At 37.9% G+C, this 24,869-nt stretch overlaps 1 protein-coding gene across 2 annotated transcripts in view; it reads right to left on the reverse strand.

Moving 5' to 3' along the window:
• iars1 (isoleucyl-tRNA synthetase 1) overlaps positions 1-23,107 on the reverse strand; it is an 83,345-nt gene extending 60,238 nt beyond the window's left edge. The window contains exons 1-11 of one of the 2 annotated variants that reach the window (XM_041782712.1): positions 23,050-23,107; positions 22,209-22,332; positions 19,940-20,096; positions 19,592-19,711; positions 16,445-16,527; positions 15,958-16,075; positions 15,701-15,848; positions 8,926-9,013; positions 5,101-5,161; positions 4,790-4,885; positions 1,935-2,057 (exon numbers count right to left, since the gene is read on the reverse strand). In XM_041782712.1, the coding sequence (XP_041638646.1) occupies positions 1,935-2,057; positions 4,790-4,885; positions 5,101-5,161; positions 8,926-9,013; positions 15,701-15,848; positions 15,958-16,075; positions 16,445-16,527; positions 19,592-19,711; positions 19,940-20,096; positions 22,209-22,327 (1,113 nt within the window). In that variant the 5' untranslated portion in view covers positions 22,328-22,332; positions 23,050-23,107. Of the gene's footprint in view, positions 1-1,934; positions 2,058-4,789; positions 4,886-5,100; positions 5,162-8,925; positions 9,014-15,700; positions 15,849-15,957; positions 16,076-16,444; positions 16,528-19,591; positions 19,712-19,939; positions 20,097-22,208; positions 22,333-22,795; positions 23,025-23,049 lie in introns of those variants that run through there. The other variant, XM_041782711.1, reaches the window with a different exon arrangement.
• Between the last annotated feature and the right edge of the window lie 1,762 nt (positions 23,108-24,869).

Below are 24,869 nucleotides of genomic sequence, written 5' to 3' on the forward strand. Positions count from 1 at the left end.
TGCTTAATTTAGCTGCGCTATTTGTTAGCCATATAAACCGGAAATTGATTCTTCTTTGCAGCTCAAAACTCTGCACACAATGAACAGCAAAAGAGAATCAAACAAAGGTGGAAAAAAAGAATCACTACAGCAGCAAGGTTTGGAGGCAGCATCATTCTAAAAACCCTTCCAGATCAGCGTTTTGAAATATGACATTAACTTTTAAACCATAAATTGTAGCCTTTTCATTGTTTCCTCTTAAATTAAGCTGTTGCACCATTCATTGATGCTATCCATGCCTTCAAATCCCTTACAGAAACTTTTATAGTGAGCCTGCAACTCGGGTGACTTCGGGGACTTTAAAGATTAAATTCATACAGGTAGATGAGATAATGAACATCTTTTATCCATTTTCGATCATTTATTGCTGCTAGCTTGAATGCTAATTGCCATATTTTCACCAAAAATGTCATTTGGATCAATGGCAGGCTGTTCCATGATCACATCACGCTGTGTAAAACTATGCATGTTTAACACGCAGATCATTATGGAGACGGCCTGAATAATAATGGATAGAAAGATAAAGAGCCTGTGATGTGGCCATCTGTGCCATTGCTATTTTAATATTTAGCAGTATAACTCACAATAATTATCAGGAAAAACAACTTTAATTCACAGAGAGGCTGTACATCATGATTCTGGTAGTTGAGCCATGTTCTGAGGTCACTGTAGGGCTAAAATAATATGCCACTTTACATCAGTACTGGATCAGTACGCAGTATCAGCCAATACCCAATGCTATGGTATTGAAACATCTCTAGTTAGCACTCTTTGTTTGTCAAACAGGAGTTAAAGCCATGGTTACAGGTACGTGAATGGAACAGGTTCATGAGGAAAGAGCAGCATGTGGATAAAGTGACAGGTGCTAAAGACTCATGGATGAATCTCTACGTGGAGTCATGTTACTGTTATTTTGTCTCAGTGTGATTGGTTTAAGTCTATAGAGAGCTTGATGAGGCTTGTGGCATCTTGTTCAAACTACAGAGCCCTGTGTTGATGTTTTCTACATCTATATGCTTAATAATCCTCAGTTACGTAACCATTTATTGTTATTTCATTCAGAACTAAAATTTTGAAGTAGTAATGAGCAGCACACCTCAGAAAACATCAGCTCTGTGTGAGATGTATTATTTTAATGGTAATCATGATTAGCGAGTACTAATACTCACGCACTGACACTACTCCCATCCCTACCTAGTAAGCAGCTGAAAAAAGGCAAGCACCTGCTTGGCTCATGACGACTCCTGAGAAAACAGAAAAATAAGTCTGCACACCAGAAGCTGCTTTGAAACAGTCTGATGAAGGGCTAGGGGCCAAAACGTCACATATGTCATAATCTTTATTAAATAAGCTTAGGAGCAGATTATGGTGTGCAGACTTTTTTTCTGTTTTCCTGTGATTTTTCTTGGGTCAGCACCCAGTTATTTACCCTTTGGGATGCGCCTGCCTTCGAACCTTCTTGAACACTTTCACAACCACTCCTCCCATTATCAGAATAGAGGATCAACTCATTTACTTGCCAGTCCAAAATCCTGGATTCTAAGCTGTATCTTAAGGAATTCCAGATAAATTTCTTCCAATGAATATTTGATAAAACATTCACAACGACAATTCATATTCTTATTCTGAACTATAAAAATTATCCTTCTGAAGGAGGCATTACAGCAACAATGTAAAGAAAGTGTACATTTAAGCACAAATGTTCAAAATTGAAGATGAAAAAAATCATTCAAGAAATACAGGAGTGGGTGAAAAATGAACAGCTGTGTTCAGCCACATTTCAATATCAGTGAGTAATCTAGCCCATGTATCATGCCTGTGGGTTTTACCAGGGCTAGAAAGCCTGAAATGTGTGCTTACCTAATCTACATGTAAATGTCTGATGTGTCACTCACTTTGACGTACTGTCCCGCAAAGTCAGTGACCTCTGACGTGAAGCAGCCTGAGGCGTCCACAGGGCAGATAGGAGCCTGATCTCTCTGGATGATGTTGAATTCTGTGCACACCCGGTAATCATCCTACAGAGAGAAAACAAACACTTTGCTGAGTGAAGGTATTAAAATAATAATCAGTCTAAGCCGTACAGAAAACATTTAATTTCTGCCTTGATAATTAAAAGCAATGCATGGTGGTCTATTACTACACATTAATATCCTTCTGTTGTCAATACAATAACCTTTTCTTGATAGTTTCATGATAAACAGGCCCAATGATTCCCCAAGCTGAAGACAATGTATATAAAATTAAGTCATTATCCAACCTTTCTGGCAGCCACTGTCACCAGCATCAAGCTATGTAATGGCTCCATATCAAATTCCTTGTTGTGCTGGACACTTTTTACAGTGTTGAAACAAGCACTACTGGTATGTGACAGCTATGCATGAAAGATCTGCATGCTGTCCAGCTGTAAATGTATTTCGTATTCAAACACCCTGTCACGATTCAAGATGGATGACTCACAGGGTCATTTCACATCTAGTCATAACAACATAAAATTTGAAAAATGTGGCTGTGCAACACGTTTTTTCTCTCACTGTAAATCTCCTGTTTCTGCTTTTCATCAACTCATCAAAGTGAATTAACAGAGATTTACACTAATCAAAAGATCTAGCATATTAATGTAATATAGGTGAGCTACTGAAGTGAAAGGTTTACTTTAAGGCCCTGTAGGGACTGAGAGCTAAGACAAAGAGGAAGACTGAGAGTGTATCCACAGCTGGCTACAGCCACAGGGGTATCCATCTGCCCTTGACAAGGGCATCTAACCTATTAGCAATGACCCAATAGCTCTGATAGCACTGCTACAATGGCCTTGCTGCTGTGGAGATATATCGATACTGCAGCTTATTATATAGATATTTGATAAATCCTCTTTGGTATTGATTACAAAAACAAAAGTTGCACCCTTTAATGGCTGCAACTACTTTAAATGGTCAGATAAGGGGAAAGTATTTTACATTTTTTTAAAAAATAAGAAAACTAAAGATATAAGATTGAAAGGCTGCAGGATAAATGTTTGTGTCAGATATTTTTTTCCCAAGTTGGGCCCCCATTAGTCTTACTAAAATATGTTTCAGCAATGATTTTGAATAATTACATGTATTAAGAAGTAAAATTATCTTATTTCTGTAATTATTAGCAATGAAAATTGAACCTAAGCCCTTTACCAGGGGTGTCCAAACTATGTCCCAGGGTCCAAATGCGGCCGATATTTGATTGGCCCGCAGCAAATCCCAGAGATAAAATGGAATATAGCCCATATTAAAACATAAAGCTTGTGCTTAACTGTCTTGTACTTGTTTTCAGCACAAGGCATTGCTACCATGTTAAATCTGTAAACAAACATTTTGACAAGAAGATATCTTGATTAATAACGTCCTTATGGATTATCACAGCAAAGAGCTGCACCAATAACTTTTCCAGGGCAAAGCCAGTGGCAGCCAGGGCTAAACAGGGCCCCCTGAAATCTGATTGGCTCACCAAAATCCTGAAAATGACTGCCTATTTGTCCTGTCAGCCATTAACTAGCCAATTAGGCATACTTAAACGCTAAGCATGTATTAACCTACATTGGATTAGTCTTAGTAACTTTAAAATCCTTGTGGTTAGAAATTGAAAGTGGCCCCACTATCCTAATATATTTCTGTATGTGGCCCTCTGTGGAAAAAGTTTGGACACCCCTGCCCTATACCTTTTGGATTTGGGAATATAGAGCAATTTCTGCAACTTTAGTATATAAAACCTGCAGGTTTGCAATGGTAACAGGCATTCAAAAGAACACACAGGAGGAAACACAAGCAAGTAGGGGACAACATGTTCATCATTTCAGGGGAAAAAAAACAGAAAGCACAAACAAACATAGAAAAGGAACATAAGTGAATTGGATTTGAACCAGAAAGGCAATTCTTCTGGACAAACAATAACGTCTCACACTCCTGCGTGCCCCTTTTTTACTTTAGGATGACAGAAAAGCCGATCACAACACTCGCACTCAACAAAACTGACCTTGTTTTGCTCTGAGGCATATGAGCATCTGCAGGATTTTACAAACAAGCTCACCAGGAGCAAGGCTTCAAAAGTGCATTTCTCAAATGCTTTTATTTCAAACCACCCAAAGACGTAAAGAATGTTTTAATTAAAACTGAGGAGGGTGGGCGCAGACAGCTCTGCAGAGGCTGGCGGGGCAAAGAGACAGTGACAGAAGGGAGCAGGATCAAAAGTATGGGCTGCTTATAGACCAAGACAAATAACCAACAACTGTGTTTCCACTTCTAGAGCCACAGAACACTTAAACCAGTGCAATACTTAGAAAAAGCTGACATATAAGTTGCACTTTATTTTTCTTTCCCATAGCTTTGTTAGTCTGTTGATGACAGAGATGTAAAAATACCTTAAGAAACATTAAAAATCAGTACCAGTATGGACAATTTCAACTACATGGTATATTCTCAGTATAATCTAAAAGATTTGGAAGAGGAGCTGCCACATGACATTACTACCCACAAAAAGGCAGCCTAGATGTGAAACCAATTTTTTAAAATTCTCTCCAAAATGAAGAAGAATCGAATGTTTCCTCGAATAATATATGTATAAAAGTTCCCTTTAAATATCTTGAAGACTTTGGCTTTTAGGACACTTTAAAAAATGCAGGAGGTATTATTTATATTTTTCTGAACAAAAATTGTGATGAAAAAATACATATAAAAGGTCCAAATAAAGAGCTACAGAAGCAGTGAAAGGCAGCACTTACAGCTCCAAAGTATGGTGCCTGGTGGACCACTCCTGTACCCTCCTCCTCCTTGACGTAGTTATCTATCACCACCTGGAACGCTCCTTTCTCCCCACACTGGAGCAGAATTAGATGGAGGGGATGAGTTGTTTAGAAGCAAGAGAAATAGACCCAAAGACAGTAAGAGAGAGATTAAGACAGATTTAATGACCGTAAGCTGAGATGCCAATTCACACTCAGACAGGTAATAAAAGTGAGACATGGGTCTGTCGTCGTTTTGACATAAACAATAGATAAACTGTGGAGCAGAGAAGAGCAAGAAAGCTACAAACCTTAGAGAAGTACTGAAAAAGAGGCTTGTATTTTTTCCCTTTCAGCGTCTTACCAGGAAACCTAAAAACACAAAAGCACATTCCTTTATTAAGTATGCGTCATTCACCATTTCCCTGTACACCCACTCTTGCCTTTTCAGCTAAGACAAACTTCAGCGTTTACAACTTCTGACAACATACATGTTTAAAAACATTTTTCTCCTTTTTACAAATAAAGGAAACACTGACCAAAAGCAGAGCTCAATATTATGCTTCAGGGGAGCATTTTTTTCTAGGAATGTATGGACCTATTTTCCCCTTTCTACCTACCTTCCAATTTCTACTGAGTCCCTGAAGGGTCAAGGTTGGATTTTATTTTAGAAACTACTTTCTGTCACCTTGAAATAGGTTCTACATTCCCCCACAATATTATTATTTTCCCCCTAAATCAAAGGAACAGTTAGTGTGTTGATCCTGTCCATTAGTTTTGGAAACACTATGGTAAGGCACTTTAAGAGAAAGCACAGAGAGTTAATAACTATTTAAATATTTATACATACTTAAGGAACAGAGGGGAGGGTTTAGTTTTTCAGGGCACAATATTTATTTTCTTAAATATAAACAAATCTTAATATAACACTGTTTTCACAGCACTTATATGCATAACTAAAATGTGTGATATACACATTTAAATTACTTTAAGATTTTAATATCTTATAGTTTGTATTGACAGCTAAACCAGCAATGATAAACCAGCTGGTCTGGGCCCTGATTTGTGCAGGAGGGAAACGAAACTTGTTTGCACACAAACAATGAATCATCATGTATTATACTACTGGACTTTATAATTAAAATCAAGACTGGGCAATTAATTGAAAATTAGATTAAATCACAACATGGCCTGCTGCAATTTTCAAATCACAGAATATGCAATATTTCTTTGACCTGAAATTTGTGTCAAAATACTAGTTTTCAACTTTTTTTGCAGCAGAGATGTTATGCATGACATATTATGCAATCATTAAAGTGCCAGTTTTTTAGAATAGTCAACAAAAAAATCCTATCTTCTTAATTTTTGTACTCTTTTCTTATAAAATATGACAATGAAAAAATCCCTTTGATGCAATAATTCAGATCCAGTTGGAAACACGAGACAAAATCTCCAGAATGGGATATTTTCAAAGAATTGTTCAGCCCTTGTTCAGGAATAAAAGAAAGTTAAGGATTAATCACAAATAATCACCCACGGCTCTAGTGACCAGTTGTAGCTCCTTTAAGGCTTACATAGAAAAAATAATCCTCTCATAAATTTTCATAGAGGTAAACAATGTTATCAGTAAAGACTGATTGCAAGTCATGCCAATAAATCTATTTCTCACACAAAGAAGGTGGGCTTTGATTGCCAAATTTAAATGTAAACATTTTTTTTCATATCTGTATGTTATTACTATCAGGTGTGCACGACAAAGGAATGTGCCTCAGAGAAAGAAAGCAGAGGAAGTTCGCCAGTGGTGTGTCTCTTTAGTAAGTTCATTCATTGAGGTGTGCCATCTTGTGTTAAAACTGAAGCTTCTTATGGCCTCGCTCAGTGACTTCCTGCCAGTCATCATCAACAAGCTGATCATATGTTGGTATGACGTAATATTTAGTGGAACTTGTCCAAACGCAGGTGTTTTATTTGACCTTTAACGTACTACCGATAATAGATGCTACAAAACTACAAATGAAGCAGGGTAGTCTGGGAGAGCTGCAGGTGTTTGGCAGGGCCAGTTTTAGTCATTTGGAGGCCCAGGGCAAAGAGCAACATGAGGCCCCTCCACCTTTAACCCTTTACCTACGGAGCCAGTGGCTCTGGAGTATTATTACCATAACTCTGTCAAAGTTTGTCCGATTTGAAAAACTCCAATGGTGTTGGAAAGCTGAGAATTGTGGGCATGTGCATATATATGGTTCCTTATGGTACTCGCAACCATATTACGTGGGCATTCATAGCAATACACCAGAAGTTTGGAGAGACAGCTACACGGATTCTCAACACCGTAACTCCTCGAAAGTTTGCTCAATTTTAAAAATTGCAACGCTGGCAGATAGCTGAGAATCTGTGCTTTCCGGCAATATATGACATGTGGTATATATATATTACAGTATTGTCGAACAGCACCATGAAAACGGCAGCTTTGGCAGAGGACGGGTGAGAAAGGAGAGTGAAGGAAGAGAGTAAAAGGAGATTAGATAGTGGCATTTGTGCATGTCTGTGTTTTATAATGTGTGTACTAAAACACACATTATAAATGTGTGTACTAAAACACGTGTGTTTTAGTACACACATTTATAATGTCGGGAAGACCATCAAGAATGGTAAAACAGCTGCTATGGTTCATAGAGGAGGACAGCAATTTGGAGGATGCATCTTCTGAACCGAGGAATATAAAGAGCATATATATAGTTCTCTTTTGCACACCCAGAGTCCTAGACTCAAAAAATGACTGGTGATTGTTCTAAACATGTCTAGGCTCACATTTCAAATGTCCCATCAAAACTTCATGCGCAATAACAAAATTTCTTCTCATAAAAGCCATGAAAAACAAATCTGTTTTTCTTGTTTTCCTTCTTTTAAACTGCTGACAATTCCATATAATGTGCAATAATCATTAACCAGATATTGAAAAGTCTAGTTCGAGTACTCCCAGGAAAAGGGACCAAAGCTCTCAGACTTAGGGCATTTCCTGATTATTTTACAGCCATAATCACAAAATATGTCCAAATCGCCATTTTTAGCCTCAGTAGGTAAAGGGTTAACTAGACGTATTAAAAATGAGTGAAAAAAATATAGAAGCATTTCTTTTAATTTAACAGAGCCACAGAACTACTGTAAATGTCCAAATAAGGGATAGAAATACCCAAATAGCCAACCATTATTCATCATCAGCTCTTTGAAAAGGGTGTCATGGCTCAAACTCAGCAAATTCTAATATTTTAAGAAGTCCTTAGGCCAGGTGGAACTCGCATAAATAAAAAAAAATATATGCCCATTATCAGGGGCATATTCTTCCTTCTGAGACTATACAGACATTCATATGTAGCCTATTGCATCCAATTTAACAACACAATAATCCACCAATTCATTATTTCATTTCAACTGTGGATCAGTTGATCTATGGATCTATCTTACATCCCCAGTTTTGGATTGTAGCTTTTGCAAAAATATTTAAGACAACAGCAGCTCTTAGATCGAATAAGGTTGAATACCACTGATATAAATGACCAAAACAGATTGTATTTACATGATAAGTATGTTAGGCTGGCCACACACTAGATGATTTTCAAATCTTAAATGATTTTTGAAATGTGGGAGACCACAAGTGTAGGGAGAGGTTGAAGATTTTTTTTTTTATTTTTGCTTGGGGAGCTGGTCTCTTTAAATCTTTTTTTTAGATAATCATGGTTATTTAATTCTCTGGTAGTCTGAGTCACTATCTTTACCATGTCTACCTTGATGGATTTAACATTTTTTATTCTGTTATTATTTTTCCTTATTATATCACTATTATTCATTTATTTATTTTCTTTCTAACTTCACCTCTCACTGCCCCTCATGTCCTTGTTGTATATCACTGTTCTGTTCTGTTATTTCTCACCAATAAAGGCACTGAAAAATAAATATAAAATGGAATTTTAAAAAACGCCACACACTTGATCATTTTGTCAAATAGTTGTTTGTGATGAGCTTCAACTCAGGACACGCCCCCTCCTGATTATATGGGGGCAAACTGACCTAAGTCAGGCTTAAAATTTACATGCATTAGTCTTTCTCACTTTACTGGTTAAAGCATCTTGAGAACTTACTTGTCTAGGAGAGTGTACTCGCTCTCTGACTTGAACAGAGCCCCTAGCCTGGCCTCCATCATGATGTAGGTCTTGTCAGTCGTGTTATCTAAAGATAAAGAGAAAAACACACATGAATGCTTTTGCACTTTGCTTTCAGGCATGTGTACTGAATAAATCTAGAAATATAATTAACTTAAAGCTCCTTATATCAAATTCTCCATTATAGTTATGTAGAGTATGGTTCAGACAGGAAAACATTTAAGTACAAATTTGGTATAAAAAAGGTATGACCACAAATTAAAATGTGCTAGCAAGATGAAACAATAGAAATCAATGCATTTGTAATTTCCCTGTTTCTCTTTTTCTTTACAGCCTTCAAATTCGAACGCAAGTAAAGTGGGAATAAGGATACAAATCAATATGATGTGAAATGAATTTTTCTACCATCCAAGCAGCCCCTGTGGGGTGATTTATGTTCATTGACTGTACATCAGCTATGATAAACAGCTCCTCATCAAATATGGTGTAAATGCAGGCATCTAATAGCCCTGAAGCAGGTCTGCTAAACCTCAATGCCAAGCCCTTCTTCGCAATAACACGCTGAGCCATAAAGTCAAGGTCAGGTAAGGATGCCTTCATGTGGGTACAAACATTTCACCAGCAGCAGAGCTTGTTGAAAAGTTGCTGCCTCATGTAGGATAACTGCCTGACATTTTTGGGAAACTGAGCCCTCCTGGAAAACTGGCCAAAGGGGGAATAGAGGAAAGATAAGAGAGCAGCAGGGACAACAGTTGTGAGGAGGGCAAAAACCAAATGGCCTGTGACAGTGAGACACAAAAAAGGAGAGAGAGAGGAAGAAAAGGGGGCATCAATAAAAGATGTTTCTGTCTCCCCCTCAGTGGTGTGACAAATGACTGCACAGCTCAGACCTGCTGCTGCTGCCGCTGACAGCTTTCCCCTCAAACAGGGGCAGCAAGGGAATGAAGACAGACACTAAAAGAGACACACTGAAGGGAAATAAGCACAACGAAGGGTAAAAACAGGTGGATGTGGAGGTAAAGAGAGCAATATGAAAATGAGAGAGGGGGTATAAAAGGATGGAGCAAACGAGGACGGGAGATGAAAAGAGAGACTGAGATGATACAGAAAAAAAATAGTCATTGGTATTCTGAGGCTGTCTCCCATGCAGCACAGCATAGGCGGTGCAGTCAGGATGGCAGACTGTGCTTCAACAGTGCCCCCTGCAGGATCAAAGCTGCCATGACAACATGGTTTGAATCTAGGTCACCTTTTTAAAATCCCACCAGTTTCTCTCATCACAGGAAACCAAAAACTACAGCAGGAGGGTAACGCAAAAACACTAGCCACCTCTCTGGAGGGGTTTCTTTTTTATGCATTTCAACAAGGACAACACTTTTTCAAATGACCTGATTTTATGTTTGTGCACGTTTCTCTGGTCTGAATCATACATGAACAAAAATGCAGGTTTAAAGTAGTGTGACCTGTTTTTCCAAGGAAGACATTTTGGAATATCACAGCAGGGAAACCTAAGGTATAAATAATTACATTAAGGATGGTGTTAGGCCTGTTAGTTAAAAATGTATGGCTAATTATGACACTTTCATACAACATTGTCAATCTTAGTGTTTTAGTAAAATGTGTTGCTGCATGGCATGCAAAACATCCATTTCACAGATATAATAAAGGGTATGATATTAAGCAGAAGTATTCATAATTTTGCAACATGAGTTTTTATTCTAATCCTTACAACAAAAACAATGAGGATTTGGCAATGTCTGTATTTCAGGGCACTGCAGCACTGCAGTATTTAGGTGCAGAAGCTATTGCAGTATTAAGACTGTTAAAGCTTTAGGAAGTTATACCCTTTATCTTCAATACTTGATTTCATAGTTGTTGCAACTGCATGAGCACCCAGCACGTTTCTGCCTTTCCTAGTGTGTTGAGTCAAAATGTATGATTAGTAGCAAGGTTTATTTATTAGGCTGCATTGACTGTAGCTGATTAGGTGAATCAAAAAAACTGAACGATTAGTGTATGGACATTTAAAGGCAGGTCTGTTCCAAAACACGAATGAGCAAATTCCAGCTCTAGTGCTTTAGTATTGTGGGAGGCAATGTTTCTAATAGTTATTTTAACTTATTCTTCAATAGATTCGACCCTTTTAAATGGGGTGGTTTTGTCTATTGGTTCCCAAACCGCGGTCCGCCACCCACTAGGAGGGCTTCAAAGATTTTAGAGGGGGGACAAGGATCTGTGTGCTCTAAAGTTGTGTCAGATTTTCAAATATAAACCAAAATCTAGGCTTGTAATCAACCAAAGAAAAACTTGGTTGACCAAAATAATAAGGGGTGCACGATAATTTTCGCGCCAACAATTATCGGGCCGATAACAGGAAATTATTACGTCATTCCGATAAGATGACGACTAGCCCCGATAACATATATATTTTTGTCAGCACAGCAGTGCTGGCGTTTGTTTTCTTTCTCACGAGACTACACATTCCCAAACAGCAGGTGGCACTGCAGTACACACCAGGAAAAGGAGAGGAAGCAGCCCCTGTGCTAAAATGCTACCAACACGGTGGCGTTGTTCAGTATTAACGGGGAGGATAACATGACCGTGTGTGTAGAATTTGCCCTGCAAAGTTCGCAAAGACTAGAAAGAAGTCCTCGATGGATCTTATAAGTCATTTAAGAGTCATCATCCTAACGACGTTAAAACGAAGCGGCAGCAGCCACTAGCCTCAGCCGTGGGCTTTAGGACCTAGTCAACGGCTAATACCAGGCAGAGCGCTGATTGTAAGCAGGCATTGAAAACAGCAGAAAGTTTACCCAGAGCCAAAAGGCACAAAGTTATAATAACAAAATCAGTCTGACAGTCTCCTGATCCATCGCTACTTTCATAGATGTATACCTGCCTGCTCTGTCTGACGTGGTTTCATTCAGTTTGATCGACGTTAGGAACAGAAGTTTAGCCACAGACCATGGTGGACTTTACATTCTTAACCTATCTCTGATATGACATATGTTAGTGCATATTTTTAATCTTTATGTAAAACATCAGCTCATTTTAATTCTGGCTTAAGCCTGTGCCGTGTCATTCGCGAGCAAATATAAGACAGCATGCAGCATTTATTCACTGAGGTGAAAGGAAAAAAGTTCACAGGTCAGGACTTAATGACCAGGAGACATCGTCTTTTTCTCTCCTCTGCTTTCTATCTCAATGTAAGAGACACTAATGCTCTTAGATGGAGTTGATGATGTGAGGGAGGGCAGAGAAAGGACACTCAGCAGTGCCACTTCAATAAAAACAGTACATCTTTGTGTCCAGTTGAAGGTATAACACATCAGAAATCAGAAAATAACAGTAACTGTGTGCTCCTCTCTACCTGGATTTCACAGAGCTTTTCTTATATAAAAGTATGGGGGGCTAGGGAAAAAGGTTGTGAACCACTGGTTTAGTCTTTTTCAAGACCTCTCTTTCAAGAGAGACAGCAGGTTTCAACTTTCAGTTTTAACTTAGACCCTGCACCTACATGCACCTATATAAACATTCATGACTATTGCTTTTCTTAAAGAGACAGTTAATTTTTTAAGTGGGGTTGTATGAGGTACCTGTCAATACTAAACGCATTAGCCTAAGGATATGCCTCTTTGAGGAGAGATTGAAATGTACTGCAGGCGTAGGAGCACGTGGTGAAACAGTGCTGCTGATGGAAAAGTGAAGAGCTGACAATTTCATCTATGTAGCATACACTAACCTTAAGGTTGTTCCTAAGGTCATTTTTTTCTAAATTTCCTACATTAGGTGGTTGAAATGGGCACATCTGTAGCAATGTGTAGCCCTGTTCCTGCCAGTCTCTCTGTAGAGGAGCCGAGTCGACCAGAATCTTCTGTGGCTACAACAATTAGTATTGGCGAGTACCTCATATGACCCCACTTTGTGAGAAGTCAATCATCTCTTTAAGCCATTACTTTGATTTTAAAAAAACTTTTACTGGAACATGTATGTACTGTATAACCTGCAGTTATCAATATTAAAGCAGAACATTTTTTTGTCTTTCTTATCCTAAGAGTGAGGACAGATGATGTAAACATGCACCTACATGAAGATCATTTATGCCTTTGTGACAAGTTACTGTCCATGCAAGTGAGGCGTCTGGTTTGTTGTAGATAAAAGAAAATTTGCACTAACACAGAGACTTTTCTTATTTCATCAGCTAACACATAGCCAAAGGCTAGAGAGTCCACCAACACATTACGGGACAGAAATCCTTCCTCTGGGTGCAAATTGCAAAGGCAGCACTCCTCCTCCTCTGTTAATTTGTTCCTGTTTGTTCTTTGTGAATAAAAACACCCATCAGCTGATAGTGTGGACCACAACATTAAACCCACAAGGGAAACAAGATGTTCAACAGAAAGCTTTGGCCTTGGGCAACAGTGTTTAAACAAAATAATTCCACAAAACAACCAGTCCTGGTAATTCTAGTGATCCACAACACAAACATGTTTGTGGACAGGATGTGAGAGCAGATATTTCCCTTTTCCCAACAAGGCCTTAAAAAGCACAGACAACAGCAGAAACATAATGGTTCCTTGACATAAAGATGACAGCAACCTGACCACAGGAGAACACTGAGAACAACTTCTATTTGTGCAAAACATTTCAGACCAACAAGCTCTGCAGAGAAGCAATTAATCCCAGTCAGCACATGAGGGACTATTTATCAGCTGGGGAAATCTAGTCTAAATTTTTAAGAACTTAAGCTTTACCCTTTTACCAAAGTGAACACCAATTATTGGCCAGTGCTTCAGCCAATGCTTTCCAAAATCTACAGCTGAACCACACTCAAAGCACATAACCTTATGTGTAGTCAGTTATTATAATGATTTTTTTTAATTTGAGGTGTATTGTTTTTAATTCATTAGCCACTTCAATTTGCAAACCTTAACCTTACCTCCCCCTGGCTATCAAAATCCTGATGTTACCACAAGAACCCATGTCCACAGTAGAGCCCGACCGGTTGATCTGCGGGCCGATTAATCGGGCTGATTATAGCGTATCACAGATTAATCAACATCAGCCAATATGTAGCTGATATATTAACCCTTAGAGCTCACACGGCATGGATACGTGCGGCAAGCACATCCCTTTAAAAATCACTTGGTAACATTTGAATCGTAAGTCGTGGGCACTAACATTTTCTAGTGAGCCCGGAACTTGGCTGACTTTCCGGAGTCTCTGAGGACAGCGTTGTCCTATACAACAATACGTGACACAGTTTATAAAAACATTGATAACTTTTGAACTGTAAATCGTAGAAACTTACTCTTTTTTCCTCTGAAAGCTGATGATTTTGCCTTTTGTTTGCTACCATCAATGTTTCCATAGCTCTAAAGGACGCCGTTGTAGCAAGCCTGGAACTTTGGTGACTCTTCAGGGTCTTAGGAGATTAAATCCACAGAGTACATCTGATAATAAGCATCTTTTTAATCCATTTTTAATCCACTTTCGATCATGTACTTTGACTTTCTTCAGTGAGCAGCCATATTTGTTTTGACAGGAAAGCACTGTGGGAGTTGTAGTCGACCAATTGCGTCTCTACTGCTTAGAGAGTAGAGACGCAGGAGTAGAGAATAAACAATGATAAATGCAACTGTTAATTCACATGTCCACCATTATCTAATGTAAGACTTTCATACAGCGTTTTAATGTCGTCTAAGTTGCATCTTTGTGAAATAAACAAAGATAAATGCAACTGTTAATTCACATGTCTACCATTATCTAATAAAAGACTATTATACAGCATTTTAACGTCATCTAAGTTGCATCTTTGTGAAATAAACAAAGATAATATAAATATAAGAATCTGTGTTCATGTACAGTATATATCCTGTGTATATTAATGTTCTTATTTCATATATCGGCATATACATATCGGTTATCGGCAAATATATCAGCTATTGGCTGATACATCAGATATCGGCTTTTTTTAGCCCCCAATATCGGTATCGGCATTGGCATCGGCCCCAAAGATCCCATATCGGTCAGGCTCTAGTCCACAGTCAACACTTTAAATGCTGGCAGTGTCCACAACCTCAGTTTCAGAGCACTTCTAACCAACATTTAGTGTTTCTAGGCTATGAAAGTTGACTTCCGCTTTCCTCAGTAGTGATCGTAACATTTTTGAATAGTACCATGTGCCTCATATTTCCTCTTACTAGAAATATCACCAAGAAAACATAAAATTAGTGTAATCCAAAGGAACAGAGGAATCTTATCCTGACACAGGCAGCTGCAGACCTGGAAACTTTACCCTTGAAAAGATGAGAACTCTCTGATCATCAAAAGTCCCGTGGGGAGGGTTTTAGGATGCTGAGTGCTAAAAAAGATGGACTACATTGGCTTTGCATCAAAATGAGTGCTGCTGGCGTAAAAAACACAGGCATTAAAGCATGTATAGGCTTTAAACAGAAGAAGTCAAACTATAATCAGAGGAGGAGGTAAGCATCTCTGTCAGTGCTTTTCTGCAGAGCATTTAGTTTTAAGTACTCTAAATAAAAGAATAAGATGGCTATGTAGTGATAAAATACTAGTAAATTGATTTCAGTGTCTCCTGGAGCAAAAGAAACTAAAAATATGGATCTAAAACATGGAGGCTATCTATAAACCTAGAAGAAGCACCAAAGGGAAAGTCAATGTCTGGGAGGCAATGATATATTTATCAGATGTGTAATCATGTTATAGTGCTGTGACAAGCTTTGTCTCTTACCTTTGACTCTGACATAAAGGAACTCAGGGTTAACACAGAGGGCCAGGTTACTTGGCAGTGTCCAGGGTGTGGTCGTCCAGGCGATCAAAGCCACTTCCTCGTTCTCAACCAATGGGAAATTGACAATCACAGAAGGGTCCTGAACATCCTGGAGAGGAAAATCAATCAGAGATTATGTAAGTCTTGAATTTTAATCCTATAGGAAAATTTTGTTTCAGATTGAGATGAGGCACGAGAGGGGTGTGATTTGTGCCTACCTTGTAGTTCTGGTGGGACTCAAAGTTGGACAGCGGTGTGTTGCAGGCAGTTGAGAAAGGCATGACTTTGACACCACGGTATACCAGACCTTTGTCGTAGAGCTGTTTGAACACCCACCTAAAAGCAGAGGACATTAGAAAAAGGCTAAATAAGGAAGGAGAGTCAGACAGCGCACAATGGGATGGATTCCAGACAGATTAAGTCAGAACTGTATTAGATTTCATATTATGTATTGCTTTAGTGTTTTACTTAAAGTAGATTGTGGTTTTTTTCATTGACATCTTTGTACAGCTACAGTCTCTTCCAGGATGATAATCAAGTTAAAGTTGAAGAAATGATTCTGTGGAATCAATAAAAATCTCTGATGAAAACAATTCTGTGCTTTAAGTGTATTAAATGGAGACTAAATGTAATTAAGTGAAATATAAATTGTGCAACTTTAAGCCAAAATTTGTATTTGTAGGATAGAAAGTATGACTTTCATACCAGACAGTCTCCATGAACCAGGGGTAGAGAGTCTTGTAGTCATTTCTGAAGTCAATCCATCTTCCCATCCGCTTCACTGAATTCTGAAAGGACAGATTGAGAAAATTAAAGCAACATAATCAGCCTAAACATGTAAAAAAAAAAAACTGTATGAAGACAGTGATGCTGATAGGTTTTTAATGTAGTGAGTCCCTCAAACCCACGGGTGATTACTTGTGTGGGTCCGAAGGAAATTAAAAGGGTCTCCAGTAAAACGATCACACCTTGAGAAAGTAGCAAATTTAATAAATATATAACATAAGACAAGACAGTTCTTAAATTTAAGCCACAGCTGTTAAACTCAAGGCCAGCAGTTTCCATCTGGCCTACCAGCAGGTATAACCAGTCCCCCGAGATGTTTTGACGACAAGAGGGAAAATTTTGAAAAAAAATAATTCTCTATATCTACTCATTTAAATATTTTTGACATAAAGTTTCACCTATCAATTATAAACCATGTATAATTAAAACAAAGTAAGAGCTTAATATGATGCAATAAATGCAACAGACCTTTCTGGCTCCGACCCAAAATGAGTTTGACACCCTTGATTTCAGCCCACTTCATTTAAAAAAAACACGTTCCCTTATAAAATCAAATGCACAACAACAAAAGTTAGCCCAGTTGGTAAACGGTGTCCTGCATATCAAGACATGCTGACCTTCCTAGATTACGTTTAATGCTGTTTTATATGTGTTCTGTACAAAGAAACACCAGATTTTTATACTTTAGACAAAATTATACTGACACCACTGGGTATTGATGTCATATGACTGCAATATCCTTCCTTCTATTAAGCATCAACCTTGACTTTTTTCTTATTTAAAACCCAAACAGAGTTTAAATAGTTTATCAATGCCAGTACAATCAAAAGATTTACAAGAATTATGTAGCCACACAGAATCACTACCCACTGTGCAATGCACAATAATGGCAGACTACATATGAATTTTTTCAGACGTTCTCCAAAATATATAAATCTAATGTGTTTCTTTGTAAAATAAGCATTTCAAAGCTGCATGTTTAATCTATTGTTAATATGCCTTAATATGCAGGGCTCCTTTTAAAAATAAACAACTGTAGAGGAGAGGTGTCCTACCTGTGAAAATTTTGAGCACTAAATGTCTCATCTGTTTTATTGTTTACATTTTATTCTCTAATTTATGTCAATATTTTGTAAAGAACACTTATTTTATTTAAATAAATAATATCTGGTAAGTTGTGCATGTATTTATGTCATTCACATAAGGATACCCATGAAAGTCATATCTTAAAATACAAGATTCCAAATGATCCAGATAGTACAAAAGGCTGTCACATTTTTCTGCAGTCTGAACATTTCATTCAATATTTTTTTCCAACACCATATCCAAACATGGACAACATTTTCTAAAACCTTGACTATAACCAGCTTTTCAGTCTCTTTTAAAGTGGGGGTATTATGCCTTTTTTTCAAGGCTTTACATATCTCTCTGATACCCACGTAGTAGCTTCACATGGTTTACAGCTCAAAAAACTCCTCGTTTCTCACACTGGCATCCTGAAAAACCCTTTTTTTAACCTCTGTCTGAAACGCTTCATTTTCAGTGCTGTCTCTTTAACACCACCCCCCTCCACGGACCTGCTTTCCTCCGACTGGCTGATTTTCCGGAGGCTGGCCAGCGTCAGGACTCAATGTTTTGTGCCCGCCCCCTCCAATGTGGCTATGTTGCTATGCTAGTACTTGTAAATTTGAATGAACCGGTCCGACTGAGTAAAATATGGCGAATTTTGATATATGTCCGTACATGTTAGACCTGGAGTTTGATGCTGATAGTTTGGAAAGAGAGGGGGAAGAAAACCAGCAGCAGCGAAGGATATAGAAGGACGTATCCGTTTGGTAAGTGTTTAATTACTGTGTTACTAAATGGCTTTGATAATGGTGGACTTATCCCTTGCCGCATTTAGCGGTGCATTTATTCATCTCTGCTCATCTTGTGGGGGAGGTCTGTTCCGCTTTGCCGGCAGCACGGACAAACCAGTCAGGAGATCCTATTGCGATGACCTCATCAGTTCACTCCATCGAAATCTTGTCTCGGGAAGATCTCAGAGAGATTCCCAACGAACCGTTTTCATCAGTTTACACTCTAATTCCAAGATTACTGCCACATACGTTTATCTTGCCATTTGAAAATTTGCATACGTGAAGTATGGACACCCAACATTGTGACTTCATATTTTTGTTTTAAAAATTGGAAAAGTATAATACCCCCTCTTTAAGGTATTAATGCATTTTTTGTCTATTTTCCTCTATTTGTCATGAATATGTACTCTTCTAAAGTACCTCTGAACCTCAAAGCCTTGTTAATAATAAACTGTAACCAAGACATGAGGGCGCTGAATGTGAAGACTACATAAATAATAAACTTATAACTCAAGTGGTGTGTGTGCAAGAGAGATACATGCTGACATAACTCATTTCCATACTGACAGAAGTAAAGCCCCAAATCAAAAATGAGACATTTTTGAGTTATGCAGAACCTGTTGTTGCTCTGTGTAACTCTCAGATCTATCAGAAAATTTTATGCAATCCTCTGCAGCCTGCAGACACAAGCTGACAGCTAATTCATAGGAACACGTCCCTGCAGGCTCAATGTGCATTAGAACATCATCTTATAATATTTTAATTTTTTGAGAAAATTATTCATAGTAAAACCTCCTTCCTGCAGCGTCTTTACTTTCCGCAGAAAACTTTTATTTTTGATTACAAGAGAGCACCACTACCACATTGGAATGAAAAACTCCCCAAAGGCTGTCCTAAGATATACAACCTCTTTGACATCTTTGACGAAAGCAAGGGGCAGTACAAAATCTGATGGGGCAATACCCAATTTAAACACAAGTTAACAATTTATTGTTCTCTCTGGGAAGGATGAGTCTCCCTGCATGCATGCAAAGTTGGCTTACTGTTTTATTTTTAGATTTTAATGTGTAACAGACACGGGACAGGTATCTAACACTTCACAGAAGATTTCTCTATTGTGTTGATGCATTTTTTTCTGAGCCAGAATACGCTGTGTGATAATGATTACCGAAGTCAACTACAAAGTTCCTGCTACTCTTTTGCTCACCTCCCACTCGTTGGAGTACCTCATGACAATGTTTCTGCACTGCTTGTTGTACTCAGCAATGCCCATTTTTGCCACATCTTCAGGCCCTTTGATCCCCAAGGTCTTATCAATCTCATACTCCTACAAAAGAAACAGAACAAGAGACATTAGATAACCTACCAATAAATATGTAAACTGACAAAAATTTTCAGTAAATTTCATTTTCTTAAATCCAGGACAGTCAGTTCATCAGTAAGTCTTGATTTGTATCACACCAATTTATAACCAATGTGACATCAACACAGTTTACGCAGAGGGTCTCAACTGTTTTCATTATTATCTATAACCACCCCCACATGAGATATTTACCACAGGTAGGCCATGACAGTCCCATCCGAAGCGCCGGTCCACATGGAAACCACTCTGGTGAGCAAAACGAGTGACAATGTCCTTGATGGTGCCAGCTAGGATGTGTCCATAATGGGGTAGACCGGTGGCAAAAGGAGGGCCATCATAGAAGGTGTACCTGGGTGGAAAGAATAGGCAGAATGTATTTATGTTCTGAAAGGCATTTTCTGCTGAGAAAGATCATATTTTATCATAACAGCCAAGCAACTACAAACCTTCCTCATTATAAAACAGAGTTAACAGTTGGTTATACAACTACAACTAAACTGGGAGTATGAAATGAATGAAACAGGGAGGTTTAGGGTAGAATCATGCTATACTTTTCAGTACTATGTAGAGCTTTTCAGTGAAGTTTTAACTGGTAATATCCTCTTTAATCAAGTTTTAATTTACTACACCTGCTTGTTGTGACCAGAGTTTCCATTGGCTGCAGTTTACATCAGCAAATGTGAATCCAATTAACAAGTCATCACAAACAGCCCCTTAAGGTGTGGATTACATTTTAGAACCTCTTCAGGTATTTGAAGTTAATTCACATGATAAAAACTAATTGAATCAGCCTTTTACACGAAATGCAATGTTTGTATTACCTTATGATAGCATTTGTACTGAATCATAAAACTGAATCTAACCGTTGCATTTGTCTTGCATCATGCTTTCATATAAACAGGTACTCATACTCGCAAAGATCAAACTGGTTAGCCAGGAAATACAGCATCTTTCCTCGGCAGTAAATTAGCTGGTACGATAATTACTATGAACCATCCTGAACTTTTGCCAATTGCACAAGACACAACATGAAGACTATGTTGTTGTTACTAACTGTACTAGATCAACAAACACTATTTACATTTTCTTATTTAATGTGTAAACACTTTTGAACATTCAGAATGTTTCTGACTTATTTAGAGACTAGTGCAAATGATTATTAAGTTACAGATTGTCATATTAACCTTAAACTCACAACACCTATCCATACGGCTCTTTTTTAAAATGACAAATGATAATGAGTAGACAACTCTTCTGCCAAAACCCCCTCTGTTGTTCAGAAATAGTTTTGAATAAGGTCCTGTGTTCAATAAACTCTGCACCCTGTTAGCTGTATTTACTAAACAAGAAGACACTTTTTTGGTCCGTGCTGCGAGCTTCTCACAAAGCATTCTGGTATTTCTTATAGCAAGTCCTACTATAACAGTCGTTCTTCATCATTACGTGAAATTCCCCGTGAAACAAAAATAGTATTTTGCAGTCTTTAGCATCATGCTTTTTTTTTTTTTTTTTTTTTTTTTTTTAAACAGAATCCTGATTTTAAAACCAGAAGTGTATAATGGTCTGGGCAGAGCTAAGCAGCCACTCTTCACTGGGGCTGCAATATTGTGGGTGTTGAATAGATGAAGACGGGGAATTTGGTTGACAGAACATGCAACCGATGGCAGCAAATAATTATGGTCCATCACAAGCAAGCAGAACAAAACATGAATGAGATACAGCAACAGAACAGCAGCTTCAAGCAGTTCATTCTTCCTTTGACATAACATCCAGCCTTTCCAAGGCAACTACAAAAAGGGTTGGGTATTGTTTGAGATTTTTTCCAATACCAGTGCTAAATCAATACTTTCAAAACGGTGCCTCAATTGTTTTAAAAGTCAGCAGTTGAAAATAATCTGTCTCAATATCATAAATAATTCAGAAATAATATGCCAACAGAATAAAAAAGTAAAGAAAACAGATGTTACGTCTTCACATAGCATATTGTGTGTTTTTCTTTGGAGTGACAGGGATTATGTTGGGGTGTTGAGGTATCAAATGAAGCACCAAAATCTGTCTTTTAATTTGGTAATTAAGGTATCAGATGTGTTAGTACCAGATTTGGATACTTACCCTTGACAATAAGCATATCATGTCTGTCAGAGAGGCTCTATCATGGCAGTCACAATAAAAAGTCATGGACCATTACGACTATAAAATCAAGAATTTCTCTGACCTTGGAAACTTAGAAATATTTGAAAATGTAAGTACTCATCTAAAAATCTTTAGAACAAATGAGAATTCATTCATTTAGTGAAAAATTCTAATCACAGTAATATAAAACAAAGTTAGCAAAGTTTGTACTTGCTGAAATCTAGTTTATTTAACAAAAAAAAAAGCTTTGTTCTCTAGAAAGAAATAGTTTCTTATAAAGTAACAATTTGTCATATTTTGCAAAGTCAACAACTTGATCAAGTTTTACTTTGGCCTGTTCTTGGACTGTTTGAGGCATTCCTGGAAGCAGTCCTTGTCATTCCACATCTGCAGGATCTTCTCCTCCTCAGAGGGAAAGTTGACCGACTCAGGGACCGGCTCCACCATGGTGTCTGTCAAAATACAGAAAATAACCCAATAAACCTGGTAATGCACATACATAAATAAAAGTCTAGTTATATGTGAGTTATAGCTATAAAATCAAAAGCTGATTCCCTCCCTTCCTCATTAAAGTCCATACATTAATAATTACCCATTCATTAATGTCCATTTACACACAACTTAGAACCTAAGCACAGATAAGTCGTACTGACTGCATGCGCTTTTTAATCAACATTGCTAAAACAGCGTTTCTGTTGAAATTAGAGTTAAACCTACAGCCAAAGTTAAAACCTTGTCCCTTCACTGTTACTCTTCATGCCTTCACAGCTAATTTTGGATCTTGTAACAGTTAGCCAACTTGTCAGTGTTCAGTTTGTCAACGGAACATGTAGTTCTTTTCATATTCAGGGAAGCGAAGAAGGGAGTAACTTGCGTATCATTTGCACATTTAACAAGCGACAACGTCAACCTTACCCGAAGAAGTCTAGTCAGTCCAATTAGTGACTTTTCACAACAGTCCACAAGAATGACGCCTCCTTGTTGTTAGCTAGCAGGCTGCGCTAGCCTGTCAATGCTCCAGTTTACTAGTTAGCTTAAAGCTAAACTAGAAACAAAGTCGGTTCAAGAAAGCGCTTGAAAGCCTATATATAGAAGCTGTTGTGATATATGTGAGTGAATTTATCCCAGCCTTTAAGTGCTGGGTAATACATCTGAATGGAAATACTCACATGTCTATCCCCGGCAGCCAGAGAGACAAGAAATGATGCAAGCCGGAGTCACTTTGAAGCGGAAGTGACGACATGACGCACGCCAAGTAGTTGTGCTGAAATAAAATATTAAAATTGAAAATAGATCCTTGTGAAGAGGAGTAACATTTTAAAATTGGCCTCTATTATCAGAGGCAGAATTTGACGAAACTTAACAGCTGTTGCAGCGTTCATTCAGGTAATGGTATTTTCTCCGTTGCTTGAAATAATCTATTCAACATCCCTGTCACATGCTTGCATAAGCATTATCAAGCTTGCCCATAAGGGGGAACAAATGGGAGAGCTTTCTGGGGCACATGGAGGTCAGAAAATCATGGTCCATTGTAAAGTTAATGCATTATAACAATATTTAATGTTTAACCTGAATAATTGCCACACTCAATAAAGCAAAAAACAGGGGATATTTATTTATTCCTGCTGTATCACAACAAAATTAACTTTTTTTGTGACGTTAACAATGTGTATGCGCACATTGAACTACCATTTGGAAAGGCATGTCAGACTTGTCCTTAAACCCTAATGTGCGCAACAGCCAGGACGCCAGAAAATAAAGTAGAAGAAACTGTAACAGCTGTAAGGAAAAAAAATGATTAAATAGTTTAAAAGAAGAGGAAAACTTGGGTAAAAGGAAGCAAAAATGGGTAGAAACTTGATGAAAAGGGATTTGAAAGTGGTGAAAAGGATGCAGACAGTCTAGTGGTTAAGTCAGACCCCATGCATGCAGGCGGCCTGGGATCAAGTCCTGCCTGAGGCTCTTTTACAACACCACTCCCCACTCTCTCATCCCTGTTTCCAGCTCTATCCACTGTCCAGCTCTCTAATCACAGCAGGGAGCCTCAAAAATGATTCATAGAAGAAATGAGTTATTTTCTTTAAAAAGTGACAAAGATGGTTTGAAAGTGTCAAAGAGGTTAAAAATAGGAAAAGAGACAAAAATGAGCAGGAGAGAGTAGATGAAGGGGTTTGAAAAGTGGGTAAAATTGGTCAAAAAGTTAAAAAAAAAAAAAAAAAAGGGTTAAAAGAGGGTAAAAAATGAGTAAAGTGACAAAATGGGGGAAAAGTGGCCATGAAGCTGCAAAACTGATCAAAAAAAGTGGTGAAAATGGGTTAAAAAGTGGTGAGAAGAGGTTAAAAATAAGCAAGGATAAATATTTTTAACTTCACAACCCAATAAAAGCTTGGCACATTTGCCAGCTCATACATAAAGTAACTGTTTAAAAGGATGCCATCGCCATTGTTACTGATCCCACACATAGTAAACAAATAGAATCACATAAAATCTAAGTTGGTCTTTAATTCAGCACCATTTACATGAATTCTAAGAAAGCAATAAAATAATTTAAATATGTATAAATGGATTAATCAAATTGCTTAGTTGATCATTTATTTAAATGGGTTATGTCAAAGCTTTGGATTCTGTTTCTTATCAAGAGTCCAGGGATTGTTTTAATAAGGCAATGGAAATTATTACTCCCTGTAATTTAACATTGTAAGACAAGATTCAGCGCACCTTCCAGCAACAATAATAGTCCTTCACCTTACTAGTTTTCATATACAGCAACAGTTTAACACACAGAACATGCAAAATAAGTACCTAAAGAGAGCAGGTAGCCTAAATTAGGGACAAGATTGAAGCTTTATATATCAAAGCCAAAATCTTGTGTTTTGCATTAATGCTTCAATCTCATTTTTTTTTTGGTATTGTTTGTGGTTTTACCAGTGCTCTCACCTTACTTGCTTCCTATCTACATATTGAGGGTTGAAGTTCAGTTCAATGGTAG

This window comes from Cheilinus undulatus, linkage group 3 (assembly GCF_018320785.1).
Source record: "Cheilinus undulatus linkage group 3, ASM1832078v1, whole genome shotgun sequence".
NCBI lineage: Eukaryota > Metazoa > Chordata > Actinopteri > Labriformes > Labridae > Cheilinus > Cheilinus undulatus.